Source organism: Gorilla gorilla, chromosome 1, assembly GCF_029281585.2.
Source record: "Gorilla gorilla gorilla isolate KB3781 chromosome 1, NHGRI_mGorGor1-v2.1_pri, whole genome shotgun sequence".
Lineage (NCBI taxonomy): Eukaryota > Metazoa > Chordata > Mammalia > Primates > Hominidae > Gorilla > Gorilla gorilla.
Genome location: NC_073224.2, coordinates 85,402,384 through 85,420,583, shown reverse-complemented (window position 1 = coordinate 85,420,583; position 18,200 = coordinate 85,402,384). Strand labels below are relative to the sequence as shown.

The following is an 18,200-nucleotide window of genomic DNA, read 5'->3' as shown; positions in this document are numbered from 1 at the left end:
GTGGAACACACAGCCTGGCCCCCTACCAGTGGCAATCCTGTCTTTACTTAGTCCAGGAAATCTATTCTGACTTCACTCTCTTCCTACTTCTCAGGCTGCTCTTTCTCTGTATTTGCTGGTATCGCCTCTTCCTCACTCCCAAAATTTAGTGAGCTCCAAACTTAGTCCTCAGGCCTCTTCTCATTCCTATTTACACCCACTCCCAGGTGGCCTCATCCAGGCCTGTGGCTTTAAATATCATATACTCAGGGCTCCCAAACTGTGTCTCTGACTCAAATCTTTCTCTAGAACTTCAGACTCCTAATTCCACTCCCTCTAGATAGCTCCACTTAGATATTTAATAGGCGTCTCAAATTTAATATGTCTAAAAATGAACTCTTGACCCCCTCCGCCCCCCATCTGCCCTGTAAATGGGCTGATCTGAAACTTTTCCCCATCTCAGTTCATAGCTACTCATTCCAGTTGGTCAAAACCAAGTTCAGTCAAAAACCTTGGATTAATCCTTTTCTCTTTCTTTTCTCACACCCCATATCGGCAAATATTGTCAGCTCCTACCTACCAAATAAATCCAGAATTCAGACACTTCTCACTGCCCCTACTGCTACCATCCCAGACCAGACCACCAACATTTCTCATCAGGACACTTGCTGCCACCTCTTACCTGGTCTCCCTCCTTCCACTCTGTTCTACAATCTAGGCTTGTCACAGCATCAAGAGTGAGCCACATCACATTGCCCTTCTACTCAAAAACCTCCAGTTGCTTCCTCTTCACTCCCAGGAGGCTCCCTACAGCCTCTGAGGCCCACCGTACACCCAAATATTGATATGCCCTCACTGCCTACTGCTTTCCATCTCATCCATGCTGCTTTAGGCATTCCAGCCTCCTACCTGTTCCTCAAACATACCAAACATAACCCCCTCAGAACCTTTACGCTCACTCTTCTGTCTGCCTGGAATGTTCCACCAGACACCTAAAAGGCTCACTCTGTTCAAATGTCACTTAATAAGAGAGAAGCCTTCTCTGACAACACTATATGTGACAGCAACCCACTCTGACTCACCATTGCCTCTCCCCTTACCCTTCTTTATATTTCTCAGAGTGCCCATTATTACCACCTGATATATTACATCTCTACTTAGTTGGGGTTTTTTAATAATGTATTCATTTCTCCCATTAAAATACAGGCTTTTTGACAGCAAGGACTTTGTTTTGTTCACTATTGGATCTCCAGCACCTACAATGGTGCCTGGAATGTGATAGACACTTAATGTTCATTTATTTATTTACTCACTGAATGAATGAATGATTGACATTGGGACATCATGAAGGTTTACTGACAGAAATAAGTAAACTTCATGAAAAGTAGAACATCGTGGAAGTTTACTGACAGGAATAAGTAAATAAGTAAGTTTACTGACAGAAATAGGTATGAATAATGCCTTCATATTAATATATAATATGCTCATATCTGTGGAAAGTTCAGTCCACATACACCAAGTATGGCCCTCTCAACTCACAATTCACACCAATAAAAAAATTTAGGTACATATGATGCTTTCTGGTCACGTTCATTCATTCAACAGCTCTTCTATTTGGACTGATCAGACGTTGTTCTCACATCAAATCCAAGAACTGAAAACATTATTTAAAGTTTCTCTCGAGTTTTTAAGAACCTACAACTATTTATGGAGAAAAAGCAGCCCAAGGATGATCTTTTTGATAGACTCAATACTGGTATTCTGAATAAGCATCTTCAGGATCTCATGGAGAGCTTGACAGCCAAGGTATTCCATACATACAATGCCTCCATCACGCTACAGCAGCAGCTAGAAGAACTCACAGCCCCGGATGAGAACATCCCAGCGAAGATCCTTTCTTATAACCGTGCCAATCGAGCTGTTGCAATTCTTTGTAACCATCAGAGGGCACCACCAAAAACTTTTGAGAAGTCTATGATGAACTTGCAAACTAAGATTGATGCCAAGAAGGAACAGCTAGCAGATGCCCGGAGAGACCTGAAAAGTGCTAAGGCTGATGCCAAGGTCATGAAGGATGCAAAGACGAAGAAGGTAGTAGAGTCAAAGAAGAAGGCTGTTCAGAGACTGGAGGAACAGTTGATGAAGCTGGAAGTTCAAGCCACAGACCGAGAGGAAAATAAACAGATTGCCTTGGGAACCTCCAAACTCAATTATCTGGACCCTAAGATCACAGTGCCTTGGTGCAAGAAGTGGGGTGTCCCAATTGAGAAGATTTACAACAAAACCCAGCGAGAAAAGTTTGCCTGGGCCATTGACACGGCTGATTAAGACTACGAGTTTTAGCCAGTCTCAAGAGGCAGGGTTCTGTGAAAAGGAACAGTATGGTTTGGGAAAGATGGATAAACTGAGCCTCGCTTGCCCTCGTGCCTGGGTGAGAGAGGCAGCAAGTCTTAACAAACCAACATCTTTGCGAAAAGATAAACCTGGAGATATTATAAGGGACAGCTGAGCCAGTTGTCCTACAGACAACTTATTTAAAAATATTTCAGATATCAAAATTCTAGCTGTATGATTTGTTTTGAATTTTGTTTTTATTTTCAAGAGGGCAAGTGGATGGGAATTTGTCAGCATTCTACCAGGCAAATTCACTGTTTCACTGAAATGTTTGGATTCTCTTAGCTACTGTATGCAAAGTCCGATTATATTGGTGTGTTTTTAGTTAGGGTTTTCCAATAACTTCTATATTTTAATAGAAATAAATTCCTAAACTCCCTCCCCTCTCCCCCATTTCAGGAATTTAAAATTAAATAGAACAAAAAACCCAGTGCGCCTGTTAGAGTCGTCACTGTCTATTGTCATGGGGATCAATTTTCATTAAACTTGAAGCAGTCGTAGCTTTGGCAGTGTTTTGGTTCAGACACCTGTTCACAGAAAAGCATGATGGGAAAATATTTCCTGACTTGAGTGTTCCTTTTTAAATGTGAATTTTTATTTCTTTTTAATTATTTTAAAATATTTAAACCTTTTTCTTGATCTTAAAGATCATGTAGATTGGGGTTGGGGAGGGATGAAGGGCGAGTGAGTCTAAGGATAATGAAATAATCAGTGACTGAAACCATTTTCCCATCATCCTTTGTTCTGAGCATTCGCTGTACCCTTTAAGATATCCATCTTTTTCTTTTTAGCCCTATCTTTCACTTGAAAGATTTTACTGTATGAAAAGTTCCACAGGTCAATACATTTAGAGGAAAATGAGTATTTGGTCCAAAAAAATGAAAAATAATTAAGATTTTAGGGCTTTTATTTTTTCTTTTGTAATTTTGTAAAAAATGAAAAAAACATAAAAAGCAGAACTTTAATATGAAGACTTTTTTGCTATAATCATTAGTTTTAGAGGCAGTTAGTTTAGTGTGTGTGCAGAGTCCATTTCCCACATCTTTCCTCAAGTATCTTCTATTTTTATCATGAATTCCCTTTTAATCAACTGTAGGTTATTTCAAATAAATTCCTACAACTTAACGGAAAAAAAAAAAGTTTCTCTTCCATCTCTAGTAAAATTAATAGCCTCCTTTTACCATCTCTAGTAAAATTAATTAGCTTCACAGATACCCTCTGTAGATAAACTCCTTTAATTTCTTTCTTCCTAACATATAAAAACATTCCCAAATATGGTTTGATTTCCCCCAAAAAATGTAACAAAATGGTGGGAGGATGGGTGGGTCTGATAACTTGAGAAATGCAGGGCAGGTGTGATTAATGAAAGGTCCTCCCTCTTTTTTCCTCTCAGGGGAGTGTTTAAAGACACCAGCAAAGACAAATTCGACTACATTGCCTACATGGATGATATCGCTGCCTGCATAGGCACAAAGCCCAGCATCCCACTTCTGTTCCTCAAGGATCCCAGACTAGCTTGGGAAGTTTTCTTTGGACCATGTACTCCTTATCAGTACCGCCTTGTGGGCCCTGGAAAATGGGATGGAGCCAGAAATGCCATCCTGACCCAGTGGGACAGAACACTGAAACCTTTAAAAACTCGAATTGTCCCTGATTCCTCCAAGCCTGCCTCCATGTCACATTATTTAAAAGCCTGGGGGGCACCTGTCCTACTTGCCTCTCTTCTACTTATCTGTAAATCTTCACTTTTCTTGAAATTGGTGAGAGATAAACTACAGGAAAGAATGTCCCCTTACCTGGTAAGTCTTTGGCGAGGATGAACCTGATTGTTACAAGGGTTGCACCAAGTCATGCTAATTCTGTCTCCAAGTATCTTGTGCATCCCTCCTCTGCTCTCCATCATAACTGCTATTAGCCAAATTCAGGCCCAGTCATCTCCTATCTGAATTATTGTATTATCTTCTTCTTTGTTTTCAGTACCCTCTTTCTTGCCACCCTTTCCAATGCATCTTCTACCCTGCTACCTCAGTGATTATTCTAAAATAAATATCTATGATATGGTTTAGCTGTGTCCCCACCCAAATCTCATCTTGAATTGTAGCTCCCATAATTCCCACATGCCGTGGGAGGTAGGTAATTGAATCATGGGGGCAGGTCTTCTCCCATACTGTTCTCATGGTAGTGAATAAGTCTCACGATCTCTGATGGTTTTATAAATGACAGTTCCCCTGCACAAGCTCTCTCGTGTCTACCACCATGTAAGACGTGTCTTTGCTCCTTCTTCACCTTCCACCATGATTGTAAGGCCTCCCCAGCCATGTGAAACTGTGAGTCTGTTAAACCTCCCTTCCTTTATAAATTACCCAGTCTTGGGTATGTCTTTATTAGCAGCAATAGAACAGACTAATACAATATGGTTTATTACTCTAAAGTAAATATATGCTTTATAAATATATGGTTTATAAATATATAAGAACCTCTGATTCCCAGGAAGGTCTCAGTAGGAACAAAATGGCATTCAGATTAAGTTGAGAAAATTTTTTTTTCTCTTAGAGACAGAGTCTCGCTCCATCACCCAAACTGGAACACAGTGATGCAAACATAGATCACTGCAGCCTCGAACTCCTGGGCTCAAGCTATCCTCCCACCTCAGCCTTCTGAGTAGCTGGGACCATGCCTGGCTAATGTTTTTAAAGGTTTTCATAGGGACAGTGTGTTACTATTTTTTTGTTTCTTTTTTTTTCTTTCTTTTAAAAAAATATAGGGCCAGGGTCTCGCTATGTTGCCCAGGCTGGTTTCAAGCTCCTGAGCTCAAACAATCATTCTGCCTCAGCCTTCCAAAGTGCTGGGATTACAGGCATGAGTTATCATGTCCAGCCTCACTATTTTTTTTAGATCTCAGATCTTGAACTCTTGGGTTCAAACAAACCTCCCTCCTCCACCTCCCAAGTTGCTGGGATTACAGACGTGTGCCACCATGCCTGCCTGGAAATTTTAATATAGAGATTATTTTAAAAGATATGGGCAGAGTGTAGGAAGATCATAGAGATAAGGAAACACTCCCATACTTGTAACAATCAGGTACCACTACTATCCATAGACCTAATGAGGCAAGATAATAAAGCAATTACTAAAGACAAAAAGCAAGCACTGCGTAGAGGGCCACCTAACAAGAGCAATGACCTTCAGCTGAGTGACAAAGGCAGGTGCACGATGACTACAAAAGTAGAGATCTGGGGGAATAAATTATCTAATCTTACTCTCTTCCCACTCTCTGATCCCTTGCTAGTGCTCCCCAAGGGCCAAACCCAAATGAAAGTCAGAAGGCAAGGTTGCCAACAGATTTTATCCACAGAGGTCAGGCTCCTAGGGCACAGAGCAGAGCAAAGATGATGGAGAGGATATATGGTGAGGCACACAAAAGGGATCCAGTTTGATCATGTCACCCTCCCATATAAAATCCTTCATTCTCTATCTTGATTAGAGATAATAGTCCTTGGCTGGGCACGGTGGCTTATGCCTGTAATCCCAACACTTTGGGAAGCTGAGGCAGGCAGATCACTTGAAGTCAGGAGTTCAAGACCAGCCTGGCCAACATGGTGAAACTTCATCTCTACCAAAAATACAAAAATCAGCTGGGCATTGTGGTTCGTGACTGTAATCTCAGCTACTTAGGAGGCTGAGGCAGGAGAATCACTTGAGCCCAGGAGACAGAGGTTGCAGTGAGGCAAGATCACACCACTGCACTCCAGCCTGGGTGACAGAATGAGACTCTCTCAAAAAAAAAAAAAAAGAAGACATAATAGTCCCATATTCCTTAGCATAACATAGAAGGCCCTTCATGGTCTGAGTCTCTTTGCCCGGGTCAGCAGAATGCCTGTTATTTCAAACCCTCCCATCCAGCACTACCAAACTATGAACTTTCATAACTCCTCCCTTTGGCATCAGCTCTTGCCTCTGTCAGGCACACAAATCTATACCATGCCTGACTGGTGAGATCCTATTTATCTTTCAAGAGAGCTCAGTGCTCTCATTCTGTACAGCCTTCCCTAAATCCCCAAAGCAGAAATGGTCACTCCTGTGTAGCAGCTGCACCTTGTGTATGTTCTGGTGCTGCTCTTTTCTTACTATAGTATCATTTTCTTTTTGTCTGTCACCTAACAAATCGTGAGTTCCTAAAAGGAATCATATCATGTTCATCGGAAACACTGCCTGATATGAAGCATTGCTAAAGAAGTATTTGATGAATCGACAGTGGCCTTGCCAGCTGGCACTCTTTGTTTTCTCTCTTCTACCTACAATCTTGTCTTCTGCCAACACGATAAATTACCTCAGCCTTGCAAACAAACAAGAACAGTCCGCCAACAGCTAATGTTATAAGTAAAAGACAATCCAAGTGGCAATTAGAAGAAATAGAACTATACAGTCCAGTATTTGCACAGGAGCGAAGTACACTGGTTAAGAGCACTAACTTGAGAATGAGAACTCAACTTGTTAGCTATGAAGTCTTGGCCATGTGACTTAGCCTCTCTAAGCCTTAGTGTCCTCATCCAGAAAACAGTGGTCATAATAGGGCCTACCTTACTGTGAACATTAATGAGAAAATGCACGGTGTTTGGTCCAAAGTAAGTTAACTATTAATAGCTGCAGAATCGGGGACATTTTCTATCCTCTGAATTAAAGAAAGGACTTGAAACTACTGCCAAATCCCATTCCCTGTTGTGTAATCTGGAGGCATGGCCTTTGCTCTCCCTGGATTCTCTGGCAGCACTTTCCAGTTAACGATCGTTTTTGTTGTTGCTGCTGCTACTGATAAACGGACATGTTTAATGACACATTGGTCTTCACAGAGATGACTACAGAGACTTTTAATCTATAATCCAGTAGTACACAACCATGCATCACAGACTAATTAGCCAGATGTAAAATAAACTAGCTTCTTACCACAACTACCCTATAAACATTGCAACTATTCTTTCCAAAATGACCCTTATCTTACATGAAAACACCTATTGTGGGGAAACCAGAAACCTAGTTACGTGACCAAAACTAAAAATTAAAGGAAAAATTGCAATTCACTGGTGAAAGTTGGTGAAAGCAGAGGAAATTCAGTGCCCTTCACTATGCTACTTTGATGTTACTTGTGTTCTTTTTGTCCCTCTTCTTCAGCCCATCCATGTTAGTTCTCAGTAGGTTTGAATAAGCCATCCGGAACTTATTCACTTCTTTGGAGCTCACCACAGTGCTAACCTTCTTTTTCCCATCAGTAGTTCTTAACAGACACCTGTCTGAAGACTCAAAGCCCGCAACAGAACCTTTCTCTAGAATGGGTTTGGTTCAACCCCAGTTCTCAAGGAACAAATGGTACCAGGAAAAGCCCGCTGTAAGTGAACCCATTTTAAATGAGAATCAAAACATCATAGTAAATAGTATGGAAAAAAATTAGGTTTGGTCAAAACTTCAACTTGAGAAATAAAACCAGAAATTATAAAAATAAGTTTGCTTTACTGTTCATTTAACTGAGTTAGATTATAATTGGAACTGTGTACAAATGGGAACTGCCTAATTGTCTGACAACTTATATTACAGCAAGATAAAACATTCCCCACTTTATACAACATTCTTTACTTCCCATATGACTTTCAAAGCAAGATTATAAGATTGCCCTTTTTAAAAAAATTCACAGTTTTCATTGATTTTGCCAAGTATTTACATCATTCTTTCGAATTTCCTGTCTTGTCATTATGTTTGCCAATTCTCTCTATGTTATTCTTGTATTTCTTACATGATTTAATTCTGCAAGATCTAGACTTGCCAATGGCTTAACAGTTCTCCAGTATTGCTTCATCAACTTCAACATTCTTCTTAGTTGCAGGTGATATGTTTTGGCTGTGTCCCCACCCAAATCTCATCTTGAATTGTAACTCCCGCAATTCCCACATGTTGTGGGAGGAACCTGGTGGGAGGTGATTGAATTATGGGGTGGAGGTTTCCCATGCTGTTCTCATGATGGTGAATGAGTCTCATGAGATCTGATGGTTTTAAAAACAAAGGTTTCCCAGCACAAGCTCTCTCTTTGCCCCCCACCATCCATGTAAGATGTGACTTGCTTCTCCTTGCCTTTGGCCATGATTCTGAGGCCTCCCCAGCCATGTGAGCCTGTAAGTCTTTTATAAATTGCACAGTTTCAGGTATGTCTTTACCAGCAGAGTGAAAATGGACTAATACAGCAGGATATGTAACTTCTCTTTGCCATTGATTTGCATCGTATGCTCTGCATTATCAGACAATTATCAGAGACTGACCACAAACATATTTGTGAAATACATTTATGGGAATGATATCCAGAGTAGACTGTACTGTCAAACAGTCCTGTTGGATATGTGTTTGAGGAAAAGTAAACTTTTTTCTTGGAAGACAGAGTCTTACTGTGTCACCCAGGATAGAGCGCAGTGGTGCACTCACTGCTCACTGCAGCCTTGACCTCTCGGGCTCAAGCTGGAACTATAGGCATGCACCACCATGCCCAGCTAATTTTTTCATTTTTTGTAGAAACAAAGTTTTACCATATTTCCCAGGCTGGTCTCAAACTCCTGAGGTCAAGTCATCTACCCACTTCGGCCTCCCAAAGTGCTAGGATTACAGGCATGAGCAACTGTACCTGGCCGAAAATAAACTTTTAAGTGGTCAATTTGTTCACTCAATAAAACTTATTGAGCACCTAATATGTTCCAAGCACTATTCTAGACCATGAGGAAATAGAAACAAATACAAAGAGATAAAATTCTTGACTCCATGAAATTTATAATCTAGTGTGAGAGTCAGAAAATGAACAATAAAATGTTTTATAGTGATCAGTCTTAAGAACAAGTAAGTTTAAGAGACAAAGGGTGGTGGGGGTTAGATAGGATGCTCAGATAAGACTTCTCTTAAGAAATGACTCTTGAAATGTTTTTATTGGAACTTGCATAAAGTGAGGATGTGACCCACATGAACATTTCATAGAACGGTATTGTTTCTGAAAGACGGATCAGTAAGTAGGCCTGAGTCAGGGATGTTAGAACAGTGCTTTCCAATCTTGTTCACATTGTGACACATAGAAGATTATGGTAATGGGCCAGGCACAGTGACTCATGTCTGTAATCCCAACACTTTGGGAGGCCAAGGTGGGGGGATCACTTGAGCTCAGGCATTCAAGACCAATAGGCAACATTGCAAAATCCCATCTCAAAAAAAAAAAAGATTATGATAATGAAAGAAGACATATGAATAGCAAATGAGCATATGAAAAAATGCTCAACATCACTGATCATTTCAGAAATGCAAATTAAAACTACAGTGAGATATCATCTTATACCAGCCAGAATAGCTATTATTAAAAAGTCAAAAAATAACAGATGGTCAGAACATGGAGAAAAGGGACCACTTATAGACTGTTGGTGAGAATGTAAGTTAGTAGTACAACCTCTATGTAAAACAGTATGGGCCAGACGTGGTGGCTCATGCCTGTAATCCCAGCACTTTGGGAGGCTGAGGCAGGCGGATCACCTCAGGTCGAGAGTTCAAGACCAACCTGACCAACATGGAGAAACCCCATCTCTACAAAAAGTACAAAATTAGCCAGGTGTGGTGGCGCATGCTTGTAATCCCAGCTACTTTGGAGGCTGAGGCAGGAGAATCACTTGAACCTGGGAGGCAGAGGTTGCAATGAGCCAAGATTGTGCCATTGCCCTCTAGCCTGGGCAACAAGAGCAAAACTCCATCTCAAAAAAAAAAAAAATGGAGATTTCATAAAGAACTAAAAATAGAACTACCATTTGATTTTGATCCAGCAATCCCACTACTGGGTATATACCTATAGGAAAATAAATTATTATATCAATGATTTCTGCACTTGTATGTTTATTACAGCACTATTCACCAACCTAAGTATCCATAAATGGATAACTGGATAAAGAAAATGTGGTACCTATATATGCGGGTGTGTATGTATGTGTGTGTGTGTGTGTCTACATGTGTATGTCTATATGTGTGTGTGTATAGATACACATATCATGGAATACTACTCAGCCATAAAAAAATAAAATCATGTCTTTTGAAGCAACATGGATGGAACTGGAGGCCATTATCTTTTTTTTTCCCACATGTTCTAATGGAGGCCATTGTCTTAAGTGAAACTACTTAGAAACAGAAAGTCAAATACTGCATGTCCTCGCTTATAAGTGGGAACTAAATAATGTGTACATATGTGTATTAGTCCATTCTCACACTGCAATAAAGAACTGCCTGAGACTGGGTAATTTATAAAGGAAAGAGGTTTAATTGACTCACAGTTCCACATGGTTCCAGCCAGGGAGGCCTCAGAAAACTTAAAATCATTGCAACAAACACACCCTTCTTCACATGGTGGCAGGAGAGAGAAGAATGAGAGCTGAGAGAAGGGGGAAGACCCTTATAAAACCATCAGATCTTGTGAGAACTTAATCACTACTACAAGAATAGCATGGGGGCAACCGTTCCCATGATTCAATTACCTCCCATTGAGTCCCTCCCACTACATGTGGGTATTTGGAGAACTACAGTTCAGGATGAGATTTGGGTGGAGACACAGCCAAACCATATCAACATGGATATAAAATGTGGAGTGATAGACACTGGAGACTTAGAAGGGTGAGGAGTGTAGAAGGGAGGGAGGGTGATGAGAAATTACTTAATAGGTACAATGTACCTCATTTGAGTGATGTTTACACTAAAAGCCCAAGACTTCACCACTAACAATATATGCATGCAACAAAATTACACTTGTATGCCTTAAATTTACACAAATAAAAAAAGAAAAATGATGATAATGTTTGTATTTCACACTGGGATAAGTTAGAAGGAATGTGGTTATCTATGTGAGCACAGGAAAAAATGATCTTTTTATATATTAAAATAAAATTAAGCAAAATATCGATATAAAATTTTAGGAAGAATATTAAATACAGAATGTATAACATACTTCCAAATAAATATTCACAGTTTTTAATTAAAAGTTGAGATCATTTCTGGAAACATAAGTTTTTCTATCATATTTTACACTTGAAATTATATACTTAATTCTTAATTAAGATTTTTTAACGATGAGCACTTCACATTCGGCAAGTTGGCATGAAAATAATGTAAAACCACTTCATAGTCATTCAAAAATAATCAGAGCACTTGAAATATTTAAATCCAAGTGCGTTTTTTTCCTTTTTTCTCATTGACAAATGTAACATTTAAAGTTTTTTGTGTTACAAGAATTGATTCAAATCCAGTCAAACTTTTTTAAAACAAGTAATTTAGAATAAGACAAAGTTTAGCCATGAACATTGGCTCGCACCTGTAATCCCAACGCCTTGGGAGGTTAAAGTGGGAGGATTGCTTGAGGCCAGGAGTTCAAGACCAGTTTGGTCAACATAGCAAGACTCTAACTCCACAAAAAAATTTAAAAATTAGCCAGGTGTGGTGGCATCTGCCTGTGGTCCCAGGTACTCAGGAGGCTGAGGCAGGAGGATCCCTTGAGCTCAGGAGTTCAAGGTCACAGTGAGCTATGATTGCATGACTTCACTCCAGCTTGGGAAATCAGAGTGAGATTGTGTATCAAAAACTAAAAATGAAAATAAATAAGATGACGTTCTAATTAGTAGAAGGAGCTAACTTAGAGCATTCACCCTGCAGGTAGCTTGAATACATTAAAAGTGCATCTTGGCCACAATTAACTACTGTATGTGAAGATAGAAATTCCAAGCCACTGTTTTTACAGGACCAACAGGTTCATATATCTGCTGTGCAGTAACAGCCTAGTACACCAAGACAGCAAGGTTTGCAATGGAGAAAGAGTTTAATGATCGCAGGTGGCTGAGTGAGGAGACAGGAGGGAGCCTCGAATCCAACTCTCCAAGGAGTTCTGGGATGGGGATTTTAAGAGGATTGTGGAGGGCAAACGGCTAGAAAATTAGGGTCATTGACTGGTTAGGAAAAGGGGGGTGAAATCATCAGGATGTAGAAACTGCACTCTTTGGTGAGTCAGCTCTTCTTGGAGTCCTTCAGACAAGGTAACATCAATAGTTTTATTTTTGTCTTGTTTTGTTTATTTTTTATTAAGTTTATTGTAGAAACAGAGTCTCACTATGTTGCTCAGGCTGGCCTCGAACTCCTAGGCTCAAGTGATCCTCCCACTTCTGCCTCCCAAAGTGCTGGATAAAGAAAATGTGGAGGCCAGGCAATGTGGCTTAGGCCAGTCATCCCAGCACTTTGGGAGGCTGAGGCAGGAGGATTGCTTGAGCTCAGGAGTTCGAGACCAGCCTGGTCAACATGGCAAGACCCTATCTCTACAAAAAATACAAAAATTGATCGGGCATGTTGGTGGATGCCTGTGGTACCAGCTACTTGGGGGGCTGAGGTTGGAGGATTGTTTGAGACCAGGGGGTTGAGGCTGCAGTGAGTCATGATTGCACCACTGCACTCCAGCCTGGGTGACAGAGCGAGACCCTGTCCCTCACCCCCCAAAAAAGAAAATGTTATATATATACATAATACACACACACGCTCACACACCATGGACTACTACTCACAACTGCCAACATTAGGCTGGCCATGGTGGGATTACAGGTATGAGCCAGCATGCCCAGCCTAATGTCAGTAGTTTTATCAGCATGCAGGACACAAAAGAACATCTCAAATGGAAAACTTAACATTTCAGAGTGCTCAAGTTGTTGTCTATGGAGAGGTTAAGGGGAACTATCATCTTGTGACAGGTCTACATGATTCTGGGGCAACAGACAATCATGAGGAAGTAGGGAAGAGATCAAGCTGACCTAATGATTAATGCTAAATGTGCTGCAAGCTTGGTTTATTTTTGCTTCTTCCCTGATTAATTTTACAAAATTTATAGGGACAATTTTACAGACTGAAGTTGCACCTACCAGGAAGCCCTACCTACTCCCTGCCACCTCCAACACCCTACCCACCATCACCACCTTAGGCACCTATCATAGCAACTTCACCAACAAGTCCACAACCCCTGTCCACAGTGGGGAATGGCATGCTCTGTAAATCCTCCTAAAGTAGATGCCTAGGTGGTTCAGCATCTTTTTGACAAAGCTCAAAGCAACCCAGGGAAGTATCAAATGCAGGACTCACACATCACGCTGCCGCCAAAAGGGGATGACATAGAGCATGCTGTCCGAAATGCTGCTCTAGGTCCCAGATTCCTGCCCAGGCACTCTGCCCATGGTCACACCTTGCCAATCTGAGGGCTGAGGGGATCAATTTCTCCAGCACAGTGGGTAGGAAGCTCTGTGTTAGGAGACTTATAAGAAGAAAATGTGACAGAGGAGAAGGAGGAGGGCTGTATTAGTCCATGTTCACGCTGGTAATAAAGACATATCAGATACTGGGTAATTTAGAAAGAAAAAGGAGTTTAATGGACTCACAGTTCTACCTGGCTGGGGAGGCCTCACAATCATGGCAGAAGGCGAATGAGGAGCAAAGTCACATCTTACATTGTGGTAGACAAAGAGGGCATGTACAGGGGAACTCCCCTTTATAAAACCATCATATCTTGTGAGACTTATTCACTATCACAAGGACAGCATGAGAAAGACCCACCCCCATGGTTCAATTACCTCCCACTGGTCCCACCCACAACACATGAGAATTATGGGAGCTATAATTTAAGATGAGATTTGAGTGGGGACACAGCCAAACCATATCAAGGGCAAAAGAGTAAAATGAAATAAATAAAAATAGAAAAGCATTGAATATTTTTGTATTATGACGAGTTCCTTTTCCTACACAGTATTATAACTTTAGAGATTCAGATAATAAATTCCCAGATAAAGAAGTCTCTTTGTGATTACTTTCTACATTTCTTTTAGGTTATGCACTCTTCAAAGGCAGGAGTAGAAAGCAGCCTGACTAAAGCCAGCTCAATAAAGTAGTTCATTGAATTAAGTTTCTCCCAAGTCAACAAGGCTTCTAAAACTTTTCCAGCTGGGCCCAGTGGCTCATGCCTGTAATCCTAGCTACTGCGGAGACTGAGGTGGGAGGTTCACTTGAGTCCAGGAGTTCCTTGGCTGCAATGTGCAATGATGGCATCACCACACCCCAACCTGGCAGAGATGGGGCAAGCCTAGTTTCAAAAAAAAAAAAAAAAGTCTTCCAGATCAATTTTCAGTGGATTCTGGGAACAGTCTAATGCCTCCTGCTATGGAACGGGTCTTTCGGGCCTTCAGCAGTTCCAATGCCTGTACCTCTGGAAACAAATAATGAGTCATCAATTCTCCTAAATCAGTAGGAAAGAAGAGACGTCAACAGCCAATGTTTATTGAAGGTAATATCCTTACATTCCAAAACTTCTAACCTACTGGGTAGAGAATAAGATGAAGCTGTTACTTTTCCAAACAGGGTCCAACGTAGTTGATCCTCCCACTTCCTACCCCCCTACACACTCAATATTGTCTGTAGTTCGAGAGTTGGAGTGGTCCACACGGTCTCTGCAACTCTCTGTGAAATGTACCTTTCTCTCTCTGCATCTTGTATGTTCCCAGATACACTTCTTCCCCACTTCTCATGCATCCTTCCCAAGAAAGCAACCCAATTAATGTAGTCCTGAGCCTCTCCCCATCCCTTTACTTACACTGCTTCTGTGTCTGGGCTTGTGCAGTGATTTTTCTGACTGGTAAATTTGCAGAGAATAACACTCCCCACCAACTCTACACTCTTTCTGGTGGAGTGAGCCCGCCCACACAGAGCACACTCTCAGCTCTGCTCCAGGCACAGGATGAGGAATTTCCTAATTCTGAGGCTTAGTTAGTAAGCCATACATTCCAGCTTCATTTTTATCAGTCATGAAATGAATATTTTTGACTCAATCTTTACTGTTTGTTTTATCTTACAAATTAACTAGAATCCATGCAAGGAAGATAGGTGTTATTCAGGGAGCAAGAACTCTCAGAGACTCCATTATATACTACTAATATGTCACTTAATTGTACCTCTAATTCCTACTTCCTAGCTTTTCCACTGAAATCATAATTCTTTACAACTACATAATCAACATGCCCAATAAAAACTCCCTTACTATTGCATTACCTCCCTTTTATTTGTTGGCTTGCTACTTTGTCAGCTTCCTACCTCAAAGTGCTATCAACATCCATCAGCAAACAACTTCACTCATTCTTCCTATACTGTGTCTATGTTGGAAGCAGAGATCAGTTGGCAGTAAAGGTTGACAAAAGACTATATGGTTCTACCCTAATCCAAGCTCCTCTCATGCAGATGACCGTAAACAGGTCTTCCCACTTCTAGTCTTGCCATCATATCAAATTACACCCATACTTAAAACCTTCCCATTGCACTTCCAATAAAATCCAAGTTCGTTATCATGTCCTACAAAGCTCTGCTTCATTTGGCCCTGTCTCATGCCAGTTTCCCCTTCAATTTCTACTCTTCTTCACCTATATTAGCTATCCTTTAATTCATTTTACATGTCATAGGTTCCTTTTCATCCTTCAGGGCTCAGTTTAAAAGTCTCCTCCTTAGAGGGGTCTTCTTTGATGACCTATTTTAAACAGGAACTTTCCACATCCCTTTACCCTACCTTTGTTTGTGAACAATCATTTCACGTATTGGTTTCCTTCACAGTACTTGGCATTATTTGAAATCATCTGTGTGTTCCTTTATTACCTACTCTATCCCCCAACTTAACAGTCAGCACTATGAGTATAAGAACTTGTCTTATTTGTTTACTAAAGGAAGAATCAGATAAACAAATGAATGAATAATGCATACTTTTTTTTTTTGACAGTTTCACTCTGTCGTCCAGGCCGGAGTGCAGTGGTGCGATCTTGGCTCACTGCAACCTTCACTTCCCGGGTTCAAGTGATTCTCGTGCCTCAGCTCCTAAGTAGCTGAGATCATAGGCACGCACCCCCAGGCCTGGCTAATTTTTTGTATTTTTAGTAGAGGTGCAGTTTCGCTATGTTGGCTAAGCTGGTCTTGAACTCCTGACCTCTGGTGATCCTCCTGCCTCAGCCTCCCAAAGTGCTGGGATTACAAGCATGAGGTCACCACTCCTGGCCTAAATAATATATACTTTTTAAGGCAAAGACATGACTTAGAGTTTCTACATAACTCCTGCAACTAAGATTTTTACTGTGATTCAGAATTCTTAAAATATGTATGTGTTCTAAAGAAGCACTCTAAAAGGTTTTTCCTGGAGTAGCATGGTGTCATTATACATTTTCCTCGTTATTTGGCCTCCTGGTGCTCTGACAAATTGCTAGTATATAACTGACTCTCTAATGAGTATAGATCCTTTTGTAGAGTCCATAATGGTTATAAAATGGTCCCAATGCGTGCTGGTCACTGCCTTAGCTTAGTGGAATCGTTTGTGGAACACTGCTCTGCATAGGTAACAGAGATATCAGTAACCGATTGGCCAAAGGCATGAATTTTACCAAAATATGTTTAATGTGTAAGGCTGGGGTAGCGAAAACCGTTTTCTTTGCAAATAGAGAAACTATGTACAAAAACACTAGTGAATGATAAATCTCTTATGTGAATTACTCAAGATACATATCGCTTTTTTCTAATATCACCAATATTTAAATCTAAGACAAGTTTCTGTATCTTAGTTTCTGTATCACTTTGCTTAGAGTCTTTATATTCCTCTAAAGTAATCTGCTTCTCACTATAAAGTGTTTCTTTTTTTTTTTTTTTTTTTTTTTCTTGAGACACAGTCTCACTCTGTCACCCAGCACCCAGGCTGGAGTGTAGTGGTGTGATCTTGTCTCACCACAACCTCCGCCTCCCCAGATCAAGCAATCTGCCCACCTAAGCCTTCCAAAGTGCTGGGATTACAGGCATGAGCCACCACGCCCGGCCCATAAAGTGTTTTGCAACTGTACATTATTATATTCAAATAATTATATATTGAAATTATTTGAGTTATTATATTCAAATAATTTATACTTATAAACATATCTTGTTTGGCTGATCTTAGGAGTCTATAACTGTCATTTTCACTCCTTTATTCCATCCTGGCCCATCCAGGTTTTCTGATCTATTTATTTCCAGCTGCAACTGGGTAGTCTTCCTCAGGATTAGAATATCTTTCCCCTTTGATTGAGTCCAGTTGATCAAAACAATGAAGTTAGTGAAGAAAACTTCTTAAACTCTTCTTATGTTCAAACTGTCGACAGAAATATGTCACACTTTACTATTAGCACTTATGCTGTTACTGTCTGTCACTGCATAACCAGGGATGACACAGGCTTCCTTGCTTTGTTCTCTTAACTGAGCTAGTTTTCTCTCCAATTGCTCTTCGTGTGTGTGTGTGTGTGTGTGTGTGTGTGTGTGTGTGTGTGAGAGAGAGAGAGAGAGACAGACATCCTTCCACATTTTCTGTCTTAACTAAATCAGTAATGGCTGATACTAAATTGTCGCAATTTTCTCTCTCTTCCAGTTTTAGGGCCTCATTTTCTATGCATACAGCCCTCGCTTACCTATAGCAAGTTCTGTAACCATCTGATAAATGTGCTTCATGAATTTCCATATTCTTATCAAGCTCTTTAGAAAGTGTGGTCCCAAGTTATTTGTTCTAAGGAAATTCCTATGACTGGCCGGGCATGGTGGCTCATGGCTGTAATTCCATCACTTTGGGAGGCCAAGGTGGGCAGATCACTCGAGATCAGGAGTTTGAGACCAGCCTGGCCAACATGGCAAAACCCTGTCTCTACTAAAAATAAAAAAGATTGCCAGGCATGGTGGCATGCGCCTGGAGTCCCAGCTACTGAGGA

At 40.7% G+C, this 18,200-nt stretch overlaps 2 protein-coding genes and 1 long non-coding RNA gene across 3 annotated transcripts in view; 2 read left to right on the top strand and 1 right to left on the bottom strand.

The window, feature by feature from the left end:
• FMO4 (flavin containing dimethylaniline monoxygenase 4) overlaps positions 1-4,714 on the top strand; it is a 28,175-nt gene extending 23,461 nt beyond the window's left edge. The window contains exon 10 of the mRNA XM_004027894.5: positions 3,767-4,714. Coding sequence (XP_004027943.4) covers positions 3,767-4,193 — 427 coding nt within the window. The 3' untranslated portion in view covers positions 4,194-4,714. The remainder of the gene's footprint in view (positions 1-3,766) is intronic.
• LOC129531535 (uncharacterized) overlaps positions 1-18,200 on the bottom strand; it is a 45,192-nt gene that overhangs the window by 7,385 nt on the left and 19,607 nt on the right. The gene's annotated exons all lie outside the window — the stretch shown is intronic.
• On the top strand, positions 1,255-3,512 carry LOC101128035 (DNA topoisomerase 1-like). The gene has a single exon (XM_055377624.1). The coding sequence runs from the start codon at positions 1,687-1,689 to the stop codon at positions 2,305-2,307; it is 621 nt and encodes a 206-aa protein (XP_055233599.1). The 5' UTR covers positions 1,255-1,686; the 3' UTR covers positions 2,308-3,512.

What these genes read in the sequence shown, in the direction of transcription:
- LOC101128035 (XM_055377624.1), top strand. Translation starts at nt 1,687, where the DNA reads ATGGAGAAAAAGCAGCCCAAGGATGATCTTTTTGATAGACTCAATACT.